The 19,509-nt window shown below is 35.8% G+C and overlaps 1 protein-coding gene and 1 long non-coding RNA gene across 5 annotated transcripts; both read left to right on the top strand.

The window, feature by feature from the left end:
- Positions 1-1,047: 1,047 nt before the first annotated feature.
- LOC102527098 (protein FRG1) lies at positions 1,048-19,166 on the top strand. 4 transcript variants are annotated; one of them, XR_012064332.1, is made up of 10 exons: positions 1,048-1,343; positions 3,305-3,375; positions 8,460-8,585; positions 9,382-9,439; positions 9,767-9,881; positions 12,172-12,276; positions 15,793-15,884; positions 16,413-16,523; positions 17,786-17,950; positions 18,806-19,166. XR_012064332.1 is itself a non-coding variant. In XM_072950127.1 (9 exons), exons 1-9 carry the CDS (start codon positions 1,282-1,284, stop codon positions 17,844-17,846), a joined length of 801 nt encoding a protein of 266 aa, XP_072806228.1. In that variant the 5' UTR covers positions 1,048-1,281; the 3' UTR covers positions 17,847-19,166. The 4 variants fall into 4 exon arrangements, 3 of the variants coding, with proteins under 3 accessions (XP_072806228.1, XP_072806229.1, XP_072806230.1); XM_072950127.1 differs by having other exon boundaries at positions 17,786-19,166; XM_072950128.1 differs by lacking the exons at positions 17,786-17,950; positions 18,806-19,166 and adding an exon at positions 16,631-17,645.
- On the top strand, positions 1,363-3,287 carry LOC140689413 (uncharacterized). Its single transcript, XR_012064337.1, has 3 exons — positions 1,363-1,596; positions 1,690-1,760; positions 3,216-3,287. It is a non-coding gene; the product is annotated as an uncharacterized lncRNA (long non-coding RNA).
- Positions 19,167-19,509: the final 343 nt, after the last annotated feature.

Here is a 19,509-nt window from a genome sequence, read left to right as displayed (position 1 = left end):
ATCAGTGAGGTGGGTTATAAAACTATTGAAGAGACTGGAGCAGGCAGGAGAGATATTCAGGTGACTGAAGCTGTCAAAATCCCTCTCAAGATCCACCCTGTACAGAAAGACCTCTCTACAATAGTTTTCACTACCACCCTCCCACCCCAACTCCACTCAAATTCCTACAGGACTAGTGAAATCTGCCCAGATGCTGATACGTCATTGTCTTTTACTATTCCTTATTTGATGCTGTAATAGGGAAGAACAAATCTGGCTCTATATTAGATCTCTTTCTTTCACTTTAACCTTTCTTTGTATTCTATTGCTTGTTAATCACTAAAGGGGTGTTGCCTATAAACTTAAATTATACCTAAGGCCCATTTCTAGGGATCCTGCCTCCCAGGTAAAGAGTGTTAAGCTAAATTACCTTTGTTTAGCTCACAGAAAACACCCTGACCAGGCCCGCCTGTGAATGGCTGCAGGCAGTAAGAAATCAACACCACCCCTTCCGAGTCTGGCTAGAACCAGTACTTTACACCTCAATTCAAACTCGGGAGATGGTCCTCTAGGACATTAGTTGGCTATTTTCTCCGTCAGCTGGCTTTACAAATAAATTCATTATTCCTCGTCCCAACACCTCCTCTCTTGCTTTATTGGCTTCTCCCAGGGCAAGCAGAATGAGCTTGGACTTACTACGACATTTCTTCTCCATTACTAGAGTCTCCCTAGTTAAAATAATACAATAAACGTTTATGGACTTGAGCTGGCTTGTGGAGTCGTCCAAGGTCAGGTAACGCCGTCGCCTCGCCCCCGCTGCGGGGGACCGTCAGGACCAGTCCGCTGCGAAGAACCTGGAGGGCGGGCTAAGTCATTCCACCCTCTAACCATATTATCGTCTCCTCCCCAGACCCGGCAGGTGGTTCTCTCCAGTGACTCACCAGGCCAAGCTCGGCTGTGAGATCCGCCTGCTCAGCAGAGGGCGCGTCTCCTCCGCGTTCCTCCTTCCGACGAGCCCCTTCAGTTCTCCTGACGCGGCAAAAGAACGCCGCTCTGGTTAGGCCCTCTGCGGCTGCCGTAGCCCCAGGCTGTAAACAGGAAGTCGGGCTCTACTTGGGACGGGGGGGGATCCTTGCGTGAAAAAAAGCCAGGGATCCGGGAGAGTCAGGTCCGCTCCGCTGCTGCTTACATCTGAAGGAGTCAGCCCTCAGTTTTTTGCGTCCCTCGCCCGGCCCTGCTCCGGTCGACGTATTTTGCCCTGAACCAGCTCCCAGCTCTTACTACCGGAGCGTCAGGGGAGCCATGGCCGAATACTCCTACGTGAAGTCCACCAAACTCGTGCTCAAGGGAACCAAGGCCAAGAGGTAAGACGGCAAGTTTGTGCGGCGGACTCTTCCCGTCTCTTTCGACAGCGCTCCGCCCTCCCTCCACGCGGCCAGCCCCGTGGAAGACGTGGGGCGCTCGGGTTCAGGCTCCCAGCCCGGCCTCTTGCCGGAATGGACAGAAGCTGCGACTCGGTTCCCGGGGTCCGTGCAAGGACAGGCCGCAGAGCTGGGCGGACCAGCAGCCCAGGAGGCACAAGTCCTCCGCTTGGTGGATATGTGTTAGTCTGAATGCGTAGGTTACAACAATAACTTCCTTTATTAGGGATAATTATTTTCAACATTGTCTCCCTCCCCCTTAAGATTTTTAATCAATTTTTTAATGCAGATGTGGATTTTGAAAAGGATATAAGCTCGAGCCTGGACTCCACCAATTACTAATTTTATGATTTGTGGCAGGTTCGTTAATACCTTTCAGCTTCCATTTATTAATGTATTGGGAGGGGTTAGTGATACTTTAAAAGGCTTATGAGGATTAAATAAGATAACATCGACAGTAAATAAGTAGAGCCAAATGCAAGGAAGTGGCGTTTTATGATGATTAGATCTTTCAAGAAAAGGAATCTGCCCACTAATATCTCCACCTCTGTTTTAACTGATAAATTTGCTCGGGTTTGATTATTAATGCAAGTGTTGAGCAGTTCATCCTGGTCTCAATGATAGAGGTTTTGGAACTTTTAGGTGAGTTAGAAAGCCTCAAGGAGCAAGCTGAAGCCACTACCCTTGAGAACTCTGCCTAGGGGTCTGGCATCATGAAGAATTTATCCTGAATACATCTGAAACTGTTACTGTCTGAATTTATAGGATGGAGGGGAGAGTTAGCTTCTGAAAGCTTATGATGAAAATGCAAACAAGTGTGTCTTATAATCATTGTAACTGTCAACATAATTAACACGTACGTAGCACTTTCTATGTGCCAAGGACTGTTCTAACCACTTTGCATATTAACTTTTTAAAAAATCATTCTTGAGGTTTTTTATTATTATTGAGGTATAGCACATATACTATAAAATTCATCCCTTTAAGGTGGAATTCAGTCGTTTTTACTATATTCACAAAGTTCACCACTGTTGAGTTGCTGAACATTCTCATCATCTCAAAAGGAAACCCCGTAATCATTAGCAGTCACTTCCCATTTTGCCCTTCCTCTAGTTCCTGACTACCACTAACCCTCTGTTTTGTTTCAGTTTGCCTATTCTAAATATTTCATATAAACAGAATCTATAATATACGACGTTCTTAGGATAACATTCTCAGGGTTCATCGATGTTGTAGCATGTATCAGTCACTACTCATTCCTTTTATGGGTGAATAATATTCTGTTGTATAGATATAACATACGGTTTATCTGTTCATCAGTTGATAAGCATTTGGGTTGTTTGCATTTTTTGGCAGCAGAATAATTCTATCACTATTCTTATACAAGCTTCTGTGAGGACATATGTTTTCATTTCTTTGGGTATATACCTAAGAGGAGAGTTGTAAGGTGATATAGTAACTGTTTAACTTTTTGAGGAACCCAAAACTATTTTCCAAAGCAGCTACACCATTTTACATTCTCAGCAGCAGCATATCAAGTTACACATTAACTCTTAATCTTCACAATAACCTTAAGAGTTGGATTTAATTATTATCCTCATTGTATAGGTGGGGAAACTAACTAAAAGGGGGTGAAGTAAATTTTCCAAAAATCACAGAGCTAAGAAATGACAGAATCAGGATTTTAAAAGGCAGCCTGGCTCCAGGGTCTGTTCTCTTAACTGTAACACAGTACGTACAGGATCAGAAGTGACTTCTCAGTATTAGAAGTTAGAGTGTATATAACTTTAAATCAATTTGTATATCAATGTTCAGCTTCAAAGATTGTTCTCAGATTCCATCTTATGATATTTAACATGCAAATCAACATATCTAAACTCATCTATGAAAATTATCTCCTGTAGTAAGAAGAAAAAGAGCAAAGAGAAGAAGAGAAAAAGAGACGAAGATGAAGAAACTCAACTTGATATTGTTGGTGAGTCAGTTCCCCGTACTTTATTCGGAGAGCATTAGTTGAGATCCCTTTAAAAATATTTTCCTAGTTAGGGATAATCAGTGAAAAGAAAGTGGAAGGAATTTATAACTAACCGCTATTTGTCTTAAAGAGCCCAACTATTACTTACAGTTGTAGATTGCTTTTATGCTCTAGCACAATGGATGTCACTGATGTCTTTTTCATTATTAGAACAAAGCATAGGAGAGAGGACACACAGCTCTCTGATTTAAAAGGTACCATCATTAGACTTTGTAATAATCCAGCGATTCTGATACATCATTTTAAAGGGCTGATATAGATAAATATTATTTAACCAAATATAGGTTACAAATTTTTTTTTCATATTGCAATCCAGTTGTTCCAACATCGCTGTAGAATAGACTTTCTTACTTCATTAAAGTGCTTTGGTATCTTTGTCAAAAATCAATTGACTTTATATGTGTTGGTCTGTTTCTGGACTCTGTCCTATCGATTTCTCTATTCTTTTGATATATTCGTCTTGTTTACTGTCATTTCATAAAGTCTTGAAATCAAGTGGTGTGAGTCTTGCTTTGACCCTTCTAGATCCTTGCATTTCCATACAAATTTTACAATCAATATATTACCTTCCACAGTAAATCATCTTGGATTGTCTGGGTGAACTGTATTGAATGTAGGTCATTTGGGGAGAAACAACCTCTTAATAACATTGACTCTCAATAATTTGCAGTTTTCATTATACACATCTTTTTAAAATTATAAATTATTTTATAATTTTACATTACTTGTAAAGAGAATTTTTAAATCTTATTTTCCAATTGTTTGCTGTTAAAACATAGATGTATAATTGATTTTTGTATATGGACTCTGTAGTCTGAGATACAAGTAAATTCATTAGTTTTAGTATTTTTGTTTGTTTATATAAAAAACTAAGAAATCTGCAGTCATATTTACTGCAGATAGTTTTACTTCTTCCTTTCCAATCTTTGTTTCTTTATTTCTTTTTATTACCTTATTGCACTACCAGGACTTCTACCATGTTAATCAAAGTGTTAAGAGTGGACTTAATGGCCTTGTTCCCAGTCTTAAGCAGAAAGCTTTCAATAGTCCACCATATAGTATGATGTTAGTTGTAGGATTTTCACAGATACCCTTTATCAAAATGTAGAAGTTTCCTTTTAAACTTTTTTTTCAGGAATTTTTAATCATAAAGGTGTCTAATTCTAACTTTTTTTCCTACATCTGTAGAGATGATTATATGGCTTTCTTCTTTTAGTACACCAATGAATTACATTTGATTCATTTTCAACTTTTAAACCAATCTCACATTCCTAAGATAAACCCCACTTGGTTGCAATGTGTTATTCTTTGTATATTGCTGGATTTGATTCCTAACAGTTTTAAGAATTTCTGCATCTGTGTTGATGAGGACATTGAACTTGTGTATCCTTTTCTTGTAATGTCTTTATTTGGTTTTGGTATCAGGGTAATACTGGCCTCGTAAAATGAGCTGGGAAGTACTCTCTCCTCCCTTACTTTTGGAAATAGCTATTTAAGATTGGTATTATTTCTTCTTCAACATATTTCACCAGTGAAATAATCTGAGCCTAGGTTTTTGTGTTGGCTTGTTGTTTTTTGTGGGAATATTTTTAATTACAAATTAAATTTCTTTAAGATATATTTTCAGATTTTCTTTTGTGTCAGTTTTGGTAATTTATGTCTCTTTAGAAAATTTTCATTTCATCTAAGCTGTTGAATTTATTGGCATAATGTGCAGAATATCCTCTTATTCCCCTCATGATGTCTATAGAATCTGTATTGCAATCTTGTCATTCATGCCTCATATTGATAACTTGCGTTTTGGGGTTTTTTTCCTGCACCAATCAGTCTAGCTAAAGGTTTACCAGTTTGTTAATCTTTTTAAGACCCATCTATTGATATCATTTATGTTCTCTATTGGTTTTCATTTTCTATTTCATTTCTTTCCTGTTATTATCATTTCCTTCCTTTAACTTACTTTCAATTTACTTTGCTCTTATTTTATAGCTCCTTAAGGTGGACATTTAGATATCCTTCACACCACTTTACCTATATTCCAGATTTTGATGTCTTATTTTCATTTTCATTCGGTTCAAAGTAGTTTGTTTCCCTTGTGATTTCTTCCTCGGTCCATTGGTTTTATCTTTTTGGGGTTTTTCTTTTTTTGACCCATGGGTTATTCAAAAGGGTGCTATTTAATTTCCTTTGCTTGGAGATACTGTGGATATCTCACTGTTACTAATTCCTATGGTCAGAGAACATACGTTACTTTCTTGGTGAACTTCCATCTACACTTGAAAAGAACGTGTATTCTGCAGGCATTGATTTGCTGCTCTCGAAATGTCAGTTAAGTCATTTGGTGGACAGAGTAGACTTTCAAATCTTCTGTGTCTTTACTGACTTTACTAATACTACCATTTATTAGAGGATTGTGTTAAAGCATATCTAACTATTATTCTGGATTTGTTTACATCTTATTTTCTGTTTAAAGTATATTGAAGCTTTGTTATGAGGTACATGCACATTTAGGACTTTAATGTCTTCCTTTCAGTTTAATGAAATGTCCATTTTTATTTCTGACAGTAGTCATTATCTTGAAGTCTAGTTAAATCATTTGAAGAGCCTTTTGCTCCTATCAGACTTGTTTTTTGTTTGTTTTTTATCTTTAATGATTAGAGGTATTTGGTTTTGCCCTTAGATGTAGATTGTGGCCCTTATTCTAGGAAGGGGTCCTCAAGGGGCCTCAACCAAATGCCCAGGGTACTCTGCGCTCTCTCCACACCAGTGTCTCCCAGCTCTCATGATCTCTGGCGTCTTCAGTCTGCTCTCAGCAGCCACAGCCCCACTGCTTGGCCTTGTGAAGTCTTCCCAGCACACATACTGCCCAGCCCACAGCCAAGGCCCTGCAGAGAGTCCCCACGTATACTTCTGGGGCCCCAGCCCCTGTGCAGTTCCCTCCTGTCTAGAACCTTACTCAGCAGATTCTGATCACATCAGGACGCCAGATCTGAGGTCAGTGAGACTGCCTTGCTCTTCTTGGGCTTCACTTCCCTGCACGGTGGTTGAGACGCTGCCATTCGGCAGAAGGCTAACATGAATGTGATGTTCACCTCATGTGTTTCCCTTTTGTCAACAGCCATAATCCTGTTAACCTGTGTTCCAGTACCAGAGAGTGGTTTTCTCACATACTCTGCCCAGTTTCCTAGTTGTTCACAGTGGGAGGGCAAGTCCAATACTGATCACTCTGTCTTGGCTAGGAAAGGAAGTCACTCTGTCCTCTTCTCCTTGTCCTCCCACCTTCTCATACATTCACAGTTTCCCAAGGTTCCTACACAAATAACAATATATTTTGGGGGAGGGGGGAAATCTTTTTTAATTTTGTGAAGCTGTTCTGTTGATTCCATGCAAGGATCTGAAAGTAAGCTAAAATTTCTACTAATTTTTATTAGTTATGAAACAGAAGGAAGAAGAGAGAAAGAACTCTTTTAAAATATAATAATATATTATTATCAGACCCAACAAAAATTAGATACAGTTTAAGTTCATACTTAACAGTGAAAAGCTGAAAGCTTTTCCGCTAAGATGGGGAACAAGACAAGGATGCCTACACTTGCCACTTTTATTCAGCATAGTGTTAGAAGTCCTAGGCAGAGCAATGAGGCAAAGAAAAGAAATAAAAGACGTCCAAATGAGAAAAGAAGTAAAAATGTCACTATTTACAGGTGACATGATATTATATATAGAAAACCCTAAAGAGTCCACCAAAAAACTGTTAGAACTGATTGACGAGTTCAATAAAGTTGCAGAATACAAAATGAATATACAGAAATCTGTTGCATTGCTATACATTAATACTGAACCACCAGAAAGTGAAATTAAGAAAATAATCCCATTTACAACTGCATCAATAAGAATAAAATACCTAGGAATAAATTTAACCAAGGAGGTGAAAGACCTGTACACTGAAAACTGTAAGACATTAATGACAGAAATTGAAGAAGACACACAGAAAAGATACTCCATACTAGTGAATTGGAAGAATTAATATTATTAAAATGTCTGTACTACCCCAAAGCAATCTACACATTCAGTGCAACGCCTATCAAAATTCCAATGGCATTTTTCATAGAAGTAGAACAAACAATTGTAAAATTTGTATGGAACCACAAAATATCCCAAATAAAGCAATATACAGAAAGAAGAATAAGGCTGGAGGCATCACACTTCCTGATTTAAATTATATTATAAAGCTATAGTAATCAAAACAGTGGTGGTATTGGCATAAACACAGATACATAGATCAATGGAACACAATAGAGAGCCCAGAAATAAACCCATGCATATATAGTCAATTAATTTACAATAGAGGAGCTAGGAGTATACAGTAAAGAAGGGACATCCTCTTCAATAAATGATGTTGGGAAAACTGGACAGCCACATGCAAAAGAATGAAAGTGGACCGCTATCTTGTACCATACACAAAAATCAACTCAAAATGAATTAGACTTAAATGTAAGGTCTGAAACCTAGAAGGAAAATATAGGCAATATGCCCCTTGACATCAGTCTTGGCAATTGTAATTATAATCTGGAAGGATACATAAGAAACAGGTTATAGTCATTGCCTTTGGAAAGCAGTCATGGATGGCTGGAGGCTGAAATGAGAGACTGTTCTCTGTAAATCATTCTGTGCCTTCCCGTGTTCTGCTGTTTTATATTTTAAAAGACCCTAATCTTGACTATGGTGGTAGTCACCTACATCTACACACACACACATACAAACATACAAATGAGTGCATGTAAAACTGATGAAAGCTGAATAAGTTTCATGAATTGTATCAGTGTCAGTTTCCTGGTCTTGATACTGTACTACAGTTATGCAAGATGTTACCATTGGGAGAAAGTGAGTAAAGGGTATATGAGATCTCCCTGTATTATTACAAATGCAAACTAAACAAATTTTAAGTAAGTTACAACAACAGCAACAACTAAGGACCTTCTATCAAATCCAAAATATAAATTTAAATTACTGATTTTATTTTTTAGGAATCTGGTGGACAGTAACAAACTTTGGTGAAATTTCAGGAACCATAGCTATTGAAATGGATAAAGGAACCTACATACATGCACTTGACAATGGACTTTTTACACTGGGAGCGCCACATAAAAAAGGTTTGTGTCTGGTAGAAGCAATGGAATGGAAAAGGCCACTTAAAGTATATATCTTATGATATTCATTCACTTACGCCACATTCTGACTAATCTCAAATATATTCCAAAGGAAAGAATCCATTTATTTTGACTCTTCCACTTTTTTCCTTCCTCACTACTTACCAATGATTGCCAACTCCCTCTCCAGTGTAAGCATTTGAAAACATTCTGAATAGTTCCAGAAGAGTATCTATGGGAATCAAAAACAATACGAGTCATTGAAATAATAAGTGGAAAGAAAAAGGAAACCTGTTTGAGCAAAGGTTTGAATTCCTTTGTTCTTTAGACTTTTTGCCAAAACTAACCTGGAGCATAGTTAGTACTTTGAGGTTCTCTCATCACTTTTAGCCCAACAGAAGAAGCACTAATGAGATAAAAGTAATTGAAAGATTCAAAAGCAGAAGCTTCTGGTCTGAATGGCCATCCCTTGAATAAATTAAAGCATTTAGTTTTTTAAATATTAAGTGCTTATTTGTCTATGTGCTGACTGCATTTTAAAACACAGATAGTGTGTTGGAAGTGACCAAATAAATAAGAATCATGCTGACCTATCTTATTAAGTATGTGAAACTAGCACTTTAGTTATCTAGGAGATAAAGTAGCTCTTGATACTGTGAATACTGTATTACAAATATGTCATAATCTTATATTTGATTTTAAAAGAGAAAAAGCTACTTTTTTAAAGCTAAAGAATATCTTTATATGTGTATTTATAAGAAACATCAAATTTATTTTAAAATGATTTTTTCTCCTATAGTTGATGAGGGTCCTAGTCCTCCAGAGCAGTTTACAGCTGTCAAATTGTCTGACTCCAGGTAAGCTTGAATTGAACTATAATTAACACATTATAATGCATTACTTAAAATATTATATATCCATTAAAAGTAGTGTATTTGAAGAATAATGAATTTGGAAAATGTTTCCTATATAATATAAGGTATTATATAACACTATTTAAAGGAAATAGAATTTTAAATTGTATGTATAGAACTACAGTGTCCAATGTGGTAGCCACTAGCCACACATGGCTTTTGAACACATGAACTATGGTTAATCTGAATTTTTATACACACACATTTTTTTATGTTGCATATTTAATTTTCTTTCAGTTTTTAACATTTACCTGTTTTATTACTCTGAAGAATTGCTCTGAAATCTGGCTATGGAAAATATCTTGGTATAAATTCAGATGGACTTGTTGTTGGGCGTTCAGATGCAATTGGACCAAGAGAACAATGGGAACCAGTGTTTCAAGATGTAAGTACTATTTTGTCTTTAAAAGCTTCTTGTCAATATAAGAGAAAGTCTCTAACAGTCAATGAGAGCATATATTCTAAAAAAATGTAGAATGCAATAATATAAATCACTAAATTGGGAAAACTCCACATGAATTCATAACCTTAAAAAGATCTCAAAAAAATAGTACAGCACAGCAAAAAAAAAAAAAAAAAAAACAAAGTGAAAAAATAAGCTACAGAATGCGAAAAAGTATCTGCAAACCATATATCTGATAAGGAGTTAATATCCAAAATGTAGGAAGAACTCATACAACTCAGTAGCAAGAAAAGCCAAATAATCCAGTTTAAAAATGGGCAAACAACGTGTGTGATTTAGATTCCACCTATAAGTGAGATCAGTTTTTCTCTGTCTGACTTAATTTCACTTAGCATAATGTCCTCAGGGTCCATCCACGTTGCCACAAATGGCAGGATGTCCTCATTTTTTAATGGCTGAATAATATTCCCGTGTGTGTGTGTATGTATGTAGATACAACTTCTTTATCTTTTCATCTGTTGATCCACACTAAGGTTGCTTCTATATTTTGGCTACTGTAAATAATACTGCCATGGACAGGTATCTTTTTGAGTTAGTGTTTTTGTTTACTTTGGATATAATCCCAGAGATGGAATAGCTGAATCACTGCTAGTTCTATTTTTAATTTTTAGGATCCTCCATACTACTTTTCATAGTGGCCGTACAAGTTTGCAATGCCACTGAGAGTGTACAAAGATTCCCTTTTCTCCACATCCCTGCCAGGATTTGTTATCTCTTGTCTTTTTGATGATGGCATGAGGTGGTATCTCACTATGGTTCTGATTTTAATTACCTTAATGGCTAGTGATGTTGAACATCTTTTCATGTACTCATTGGCCATTTGTATGTCTTTTGGAAAAATGTCTATTCAGGCCTTTTTGCCTAATCCAATGAGAAAAACATTTCATACTGCAGCCCGGTACACACGTATGTATAACAGAAGCAAGAGTTGTGCTTAACAATACTTACTTATCTATGTGTTGAACACTCTGATATTTTATATTCTTTAACTTCTTTTGCTGTGTCTTTCCCCTTCCCCCCAGTACTGGTCAGGACCCACTAGACTGATTTCAGAAACCATTGCAACCAGGAGGGGTTACAGCCCCTTCTAGATGATTCTACAAATATAATGAGATACTTATAATAAAAATTATATCAACAGAAGAGGCCAGCATATCATAAGGCCAGTATAATGAGTCAGATACTTCGACTCACACAGAACTTTAGGGACATTCATTTCACTTATTTTTGGGAAAGACACTAAGTTTAAAAATGTTATATTTAAATGAAAAAGAAACTTAAAACTCCCTGATATAATAAGTAAAAACTGTTACAAAAAGGGTCCCAGCCAAAAGATCAGCAGCATAGATTTAAATCACCTTGGACTATGTAGCCACATACAGGTTTACCAGAAGTCATCCAGAAGACAGAAAACCCAGTCCTTGCCACCTTGAATAAGAAATTAAATCAATTCTATGTTATTAGCACTTTTGTAACTGGATATGATAGGTTACTAATACATTTTGTAATGATTAGATTTATAAATATAGTGTCTGATGTTTAAGTTATTCAGAGTTTTCCAAAAGAATCAACCATATACAAGTTATAATTAAATCTTATGTTTGTTAAGGAAATTTAATTAATCAAATTTATAATCTAGGTTTAGATACATAGGAAAACTAGTTTTCACAGTTTTGTTTATTAGAGTCAATACAATACATTGAGCATTAAACAACTAAGTTTGACTATTTCTTCCCAAAAGTCCCTCAGATATTGATTCTTAAAAGTTTTGAGCAGTAAATTAAAAGGCATCAAAGGCTAGCTTTTATATTATGTATTTTTATATTTTCCAATTATGGAGAAATTTTACTTAAAACACTACTATTTGAGCAAAATATTATATATTACAATTGTTTTGTCTTTATAGCTTTTTTTTTTAACTGAACTAAATCCATTACATCCTCAATAGATCTTTGAGGCCAAATGAAATAATTCTATTCCATCTAGTTAGAATTTAGTCCTATAACTAGAATATACTAAAAATATTTAATGTGGTTATCTTTGAGTAGTAAGATTATATGTGATTTTAGTTTTCTGTATTTTTTTTCCCCAAGTTGTCTTCAAATTCTTTTTCCTGATTACTTCTATAATCAGGGGGAAAAATAATTTAGTCTTGAGAATTTTTTGCAGATATTCTTATAACTCATTTTTTTGTTATTATTGTTTTATTTAGGGGAAAATGGCTCTACTGGCCTCAAATAGCTGCTTTATTAGATGCAATGAAGCAGGTGATATAGAAGCAAAAAGTAAAACAGCAGGAGAAGAAGAAATGATAAAGGTAATCATGACATTTTTCTATGGAATAATACATGGCACATATGATGTGACTACATCTCTTAAATGTTGCATCACTTATTATCACTTTAAAGGTTTAAATTCATAGCTTTTTATACTGTCTCCAAATAAACTTTAATTATAAATCCCGTAACTGACTGTTTGCACCATGTGGTAGAGAAATACATCTAAGAGCTACCTTGTTATTCTCTCCATTTATTAGTGTCTTTTTCTGAGTAGTTAGTTCCACATGCTTCTTAGGCCTATGTCTTCTTTCTTTCTTGCCTGCCTTTTAAGTTATAATTTTTTAAATAGATGATGTGTTCACATGGTTCAAAATTGTTTAAATACAAGCATGGAAAGCATGTCCCCCATCTTTCTGTAGCCTTCTTGAGTTCCTATATAAAAAATGAGTTTTTGTAATTTTCTACTCTCCTGAAGTTAGCCTGCTGTACATACTCTTTTAGACCTTGATATTTTTTCCTTTACATTGTATGCTAGAGATTTTTTGTTATCATTATTTAGAAAGTTTTCTCTCTTTTTAATAGCTATATAAGACTCCATTTTAGGTGTGCTCCATAATTTAATCAGTTCCTTATAAATCGAAATTTAGATGATTTCAGTCTCTTATCCTTATAAGCAGTGCTGCAGGACTTAACTTTGAATACACCTCATTTTGTAGGTGTGCAAGTATATGTGAGGATAAACTTCCAGAGGCAGGATTACAGGGTCAAGGGTACATGCATTTGTAATTGTTAGATACTGCCAAATTGTCCTCCCTAGGAGTTATACTAATTTAAACTCCCACTGGCATGTATGAGAAGGTTATGAGTTTAATACTTGAGCATCCATGTTGCTAGTCACTATATAAAATATATAAACGTCATAGCAGAACTTTCAGAGCCTTAGCCCTCAAATTCTGGATCTCTTAATGAATAAGTAAGTCTTCCTTACATGAACAGAAACACAAAGCACCTAAAACGTGTGTGTGTGTTTTAATTTTTTTTAAACATTTTTTATTGTGTTATAGTCATTTTACAATGTTGTGTCAAATTCCAGTGTAGAGCACAATTTTTCAATTATACATGAACATACCATATATTCATTGTCACATTTTTTTTTCTCTGTGAGCTACCACAAGATCTTGTATATCTTTCCCTGTGATATACAGTATAATCTTGTTTATCTGTTCTGCATATGTCTGTCAGTATCTACAATAAACTAGAAATTTCTTTCTCCCAGACTTAACTTCCCTAATCCTTTTCTTTATTTCATTGTAAGAGTTGTACAGGCATCTTCATATCAAGGTGAAAGTCCTATTAAATAAAACTGTAAAGTAGATAATCAGGTAGTTATAGTAACTGGACTTTGATGAAGGCCTTTAAGGCTTAATTTTTTAGCCTTACTAAAATCACCAGATCTTTAATGAAAAACATAACAGCAAGATGAGTCTAAAGAATAACTACCCTTGTTGATGCATTGTTTTCCTTTTTCTTGGCATTCCATCCCAGTACTGAGCATTCTGAACTTTGCCTAATTTGTGTCTGTTGGCAAGTCATTACAGCTAGTCTGATCCAAATTCACTGTGTGTAATACATCAGTGAGGGCCAGAGTGGAAGGCTCAAAGAAATGGGGGGGGGGGGGCTTAAGTTTTACAAATAAAGCATAAAAATTCCCATTACATTTTCTCTACTATCAGCATAATTTAAAAGCATCAAGTATCTGAATATGCTTTATGTTAAATTCCGTGTCATGTATTTGATTTTATTTTTAAAATGTTCTCAGTTTTCAAAATACTTTTTACTCTTACAGTATTCTTTTTACCTTGAAAAATATTGCTAATCTTTCTAAACAAGAATGCTAATACCAGTAACTTTATTCATCATTTGTAGTTGATTAATGGAGAAAGAAATGCCATTCTAGACAGCTTAGGAATTAGAAATTTCTGTATATTTTCATAGTTTTCTCAGAAATCATTTTCACTGCCAAAGTCTCAAATAATTTAAGTATAAAACCTAGATATTCTTTTGTTGTAATTTGAAGTGTCAGTCATAATATTTTTCAATTACATGAACAAAACTAAAGCAAGTAGCTGCAGGTACTCTGCTGAATGTAGCATATGCATTGTTGTCTTTAATCTTCATAATATTCTGGTGAGGTGGTTATTATTAACTTTACAGAACAGGAAACAGCCTTTTACCCTCCTTACATCTCACTGTTTGGATCAGTCACTTCATGAAAGTCACATAGCTCGATAAGGCAGAGACAGAGTGTGTACCCAGGCCCAACTGACTATAGAAATTACATTCCACATCACACCGCTTCTCAGGAAGCAGGTCATAAGAAAAATGCTGATGGATTTCTGACTCATCTATTTTTAATTTTATTTATTTAATTTTATCTTATCATGTTTAAATTATTTTTTATCTGGATTACATTATAAAAGCATGATTATTGAAGACAAACAGTGCAGATATGTGCTGTACTTTGCACATCTATAGGAAAAAAACACTATGCTAATTTATCATTAATTATAACCATTTTTATATGAAGTACCTGTCAGATTTCCCTGGGTCTGTTTTGTTAGTCAGGTACCTGGGAGCTCTGATAATCCTGAAGTCTTTCCACCTTGCCTTTTGCACTGCAGGCTCTGCTAGTCTGTGTCAACATCCACCTTTATGGCATGGCTTTATCTACCAGAATACATTCCCTCCTGCTAAAAGCAGTATTGTGTCACAGACCTAGTCAGGAATTTCCCCAGGTCTTTTAGGACCCCTCTAACCACACATATTACTGGCACATGCTTTATTGGTCACCACTTTCTAAGCAATCTAAGCAATCTTTCTTATGCTCTGAGCCACAGAGATCACTTTGGAGATGTGGGTCCTTTGGGTTGCAAACTGCCAGTTCCACAGCCCTGAATTCTATTCCTCTCCCCTTCTTGCCACACTCAGTTGGTCCGAGTTGCTGTGTCTGTGTCAGTTAATTTATGCCATATGATAGTAAATATCTTGTCAAAACTTTTGAGGATATAAGGAGGATTTAAAAGGGGTGGGTTCCAATTAGGTAAAAACATTGTATTATGTGAAAAGTTTTAATGTATTTGGTATATCCTATGCAAAGTAAAACAGCTATCATCTTAAACATTCAGTGTTATAAAATGAACACTAAATAGCAGGATAATTTGATCCTATTGTATTTCTTTTGAGGCCAAATAACGTTAAACTTTGCCTAATTTACTTAGTGGGATCTGACCTGTAAAACGCTTTTCAAATTTTTTCTTTAGTGTTTCTGATGTAAGGGCTCTTTAGAGAAATATGTAATAACAATTATTTAGATAAATTACAGTTATAAATAAAAACACTTATCTAGAACCTGTCTTTTTCTGAATCTAATTGTTCAGTTAATTGTTTCCTTCTTTCATGTAAGGAATCACCTAGAATGCTATTGTGTAGTAAGTAAAGTGGAGAAGGGGGACGATAAATGTATAACCTGTTGGGGTCTCATCTCCAAAATCCAGATTAGATCCTGTGCTGAAAGAGAGACTAAGAAAAAAGATGATATTCCAGAAGAAGACAAAGGAAATGTTAAGCAGTGTGAAATCAATTATGTGTATGTATTTTTTTTCTTTTTGAAACTATAGATTTGGCAGTGAGAAGTGCTTCTCAATGCAACTAAAATAAAATACCTGAAGGACAAAACGAGGCAGCATAATCTAGATTCTAGGACAGAGCACTAAGCAGAAGAAGCCTTCTCTTAAGGCTTCAGTTTTCCTAGTTATCCTGTTAGCTTTCAAAGCTCAAGTCCCCTGGGTTGGTCTGTTCTCCCTACTCAATGGAGTGGCTCTAATTATCAGTACATGATGCTAACCAAATGCTGTCCCACAGCTGGGATACAAGAGACTCCAGCCAACATTCCCAAATGTTGCGTCTGTAGGGCTTCCCAAACAACTGCCCTATTGATGGTGTGGTATGAAGGTCATTTTTGTAGTTGGAAAGCTATATGTTAAATATTTAAGAAATACAATTCGTTTTTCTTTTAAATAAATGAAAAACCTGTAAAATATCTGTAAGCCCATCAGTGAGTATGGTATAGCCAAATTTGAGATGCTTTTCAGGAAAGATATTTTCTTCCTAACAGAAAGAAATTCCAGAGCTTCCAAGACCACAAACTTAAAATAAGTAAAGAAGACAGTAAAATTCTTAAAAAGGCCCGGAAAGATGGATTTTTGCATGAAACACTTCTGGACAGGTAGGTATATTTTTATTCGTACTGTTTTCAGTAGCCAATAGAAGTGGTGTATATAAACCCATGTTCTTTTCTTAATTACTGTAATTTTAAATTTTTGAATGTTGTAGTATTACCGAAAAAGGACATTATAAGTCGGGGAAAAGATCACGAAGAAAGAGTACCTGAAAATAGCCGGATTCCAAGTTTTTATTTTTGTTGTGAGAAATTCAGATTCGACTGAAATAAAATTGAAGCACTTTTATTAAGCTGCATTCAGAAGTGTGCAGGATATTTGTCTTAGTACATTATTACTATTTACTTATTACTGTTCCTGTTTAGGTAAGTAATGTCCTAGATTTACAACAAAAATAGGGTTAGAGAGGTTTAGCTATGAGCTTACAAGTATAAATCAAGTAAGTGCCAGATCAAAAGAGAATTTGGTAATCTCCTGCCACTCATTCAAGTCATATGTTGCAAAATTAGCCTTAAGATGTGTCTTTACACTACTTAATAAAAGACAATGCTTTATCTTGTATTTGCTATCAGCCAGCTGATCAAGTGGGTTACCTAAAGTCAGAAATAACGCAGTAATTTTCTCCAGCTGAGAAAAATTAGCATGTGCCTATTTTTAAGAAATCAAGAATGAAATATGAAAAATAGTCAGGATGTAGACTCAAAAGAAGAATACAGTCTATGTCCTATGACTTTTATCACTTATGAAAATACAGCATTGCCACCTTATTAAATAAACGTTTAGGGCATGCTTAAATTCAGAGGCAATTAAAATTGCTTATGATGGATTAAAAAAGCTCTTAGGCAACATGTATTAAAGATTAGGAAAAGATTTTTGTAAGAGTAAAATCCATTTAGTATGAAACATAAAATTGAAGAGTAAAATTTTAATTAAAATATTTTACTATAAGCGGTGTGGTAACATAATAACCAAAATTGAAAACACAATTTCTAAGCATGAGTTTATGTTTAGCAGCAGTTGACTATATGACATATTTCATGTAGATTAACTTTTATTATTTGTTTTGTTTAAACAGGAGAGCCAAATTGAAAGCTGATAGATACTGCAAATGACCGCAACTTTTGTTTCTGTCTTCTGTTTTTTCTGAATAAAAAAAAAATCAGTGGAAATGTTTTTACAGAATTATTGTACTGTTATGGAATTACTGCTGAACCAGTAGCTAGATTTAATCAAGTTTAATTGAGTTCATCGATAAACATGTATAATCAAAATTTGAGATGTTTTTCAAGAAAGGTTTTTTTTTTAACAGAAAGAAATTCCAGAGCTTCCAAGACCACAAACCTAACATATTCCACGGATGTACTTTTTAGCTAATTGCAGTATTTCACATGGAAATGAAGCACAACTTAAAGTGCCACAGAATTTTTTTCTGGACTTCCTGTCATAAAGCATGAGATGCTACTCGAAGAAACAGGTGATGCCACACCCTGTCTAGTTCTCAGCGTTTATGTTCCATCTGTCACCAACTCTAGAGTCACGTGGCCTGTCTACAGCAAGGTAGCTAAGCTACCAGCATTGACCTTAAAAAGGAGCTCCCGCTCTAGATCTGGCCCTAACTTGGCATTCCGTTTCCAATAGCTGGATGTTCTCCCATATTGTGTTCTCTTTCTTCTGATCCTTGGGTACTTAGTACCCTGATCCCCCAAAGTAGTGGTTCTCAACCAAAGGCTATTTTCTCTCCCAGGGGACATTTTGGAATGTCTGGAGACATTTTTGGTTGTGACAGCTGGGAGGAGGGGGTGCTCTGGTCTCTAGAGCGTTAGGGACTAGGGATGCTGCTAAACATCCGACAATGCACAGGACAGCAGCCTCCAACAACAAAGAATTATCCAGCCAAAATGCCAACAATGCCAAGGTTGTGAAACCTGCCCCAGGTCTTAGACTATTCCTTGCTTTCATCAGCTCCCCAACCCCTAAACATAAATAGTTCAAATTTACATACATAAGAATTGCCTAGGGTACCTATACATTTCTAAGACCCACCCTTAGAGATGCAAGCTTAGCAAATTTAGGATTGGTCCCCAAAACTGACATTTTAACAGGTACTCCCGGTAAATCGAGAGTAAGTGATCAGAACCACACTTTGGGAAACACTACCCTCACGAGATTGAAGCTTCCAACAGTAGCTTAGTACTGGAGATCACCTGCCAAAAGACTGATTTCCCCGGAACACACATTCCATCTGCCTGAATTTCTGAACATAGTACGTTCCAGATTTCTTGTCACTATACCCACCCTCTTGTTTACCCAATTCCTGTCCCCATTCCAGGGAGCAGGACTACTTACAGGTCCTGGCAACCAAGAAGATACAGATTAAAAATAGGCATTGCCTGCCCTCATGAAGTTGATACACTAGTGAAGGAGGACAACAAATGAATAAGATACAGGTAAGATGGGCAACAGACACATGAAAAGATGCTCACTAATCAGCAGGGAAATGCAATCAAAACCACAATGAGATACCACTTCACACCTGTCAGAATGGCTCTTATCATAAAACAAATAAAAATGATGAAGAGAAAAGGAAACCTTTATGTACTGTTGGTGGAAATGTAAATTGGTGCAATCACTGTGGAAAACAGTATGGAGATTTCTCAAAAAACTTTAAAGACTATGATATGACCCTGCAATTCCACTCCTGGGTATGTATCCAAAAAAAAACAAAAACACTAATTTGAAAGGATACATGCACCCCAATGTTTATAATAGCATTATTTACAATTGCCAAGACATGGAAACAACCTAAGGATCCATCAATAGATGAATGGATAAAGAAGATGTGATTATATGTGCAATGGAGTACTACTCAGCCATAAAAAATGAAATTTTGCCATTTGCAGCAATATAGATGGACTTGGAGGGCATTATGCTGCTCAATGAAATAAGTGAGAAAGATAAATGCTGTATGATATGTGGAATCTAAGAAATACTACAAAAAAAGAAGCAGATTCACAGATTTAGAGACCAAACTAG

This window comes from Vicugna pacos, chromosome 26 (genome assembly GCF_048564905.1).
Source record: "Vicugna pacos chromosome 26, VicPac4, whole genome shotgun sequence".
In the NCBI taxonomy this organism is placed as follows: Eukaryota; Metazoa; Chordata; class Mammalia; order Artiodactyla; family Camelidae; genus Vicugna; species Vicugna pacos.
Note: the sequence above shows the minus strand (reverse complement) of the source record. Positions and strands in the feature narration are given on the sequence as shown.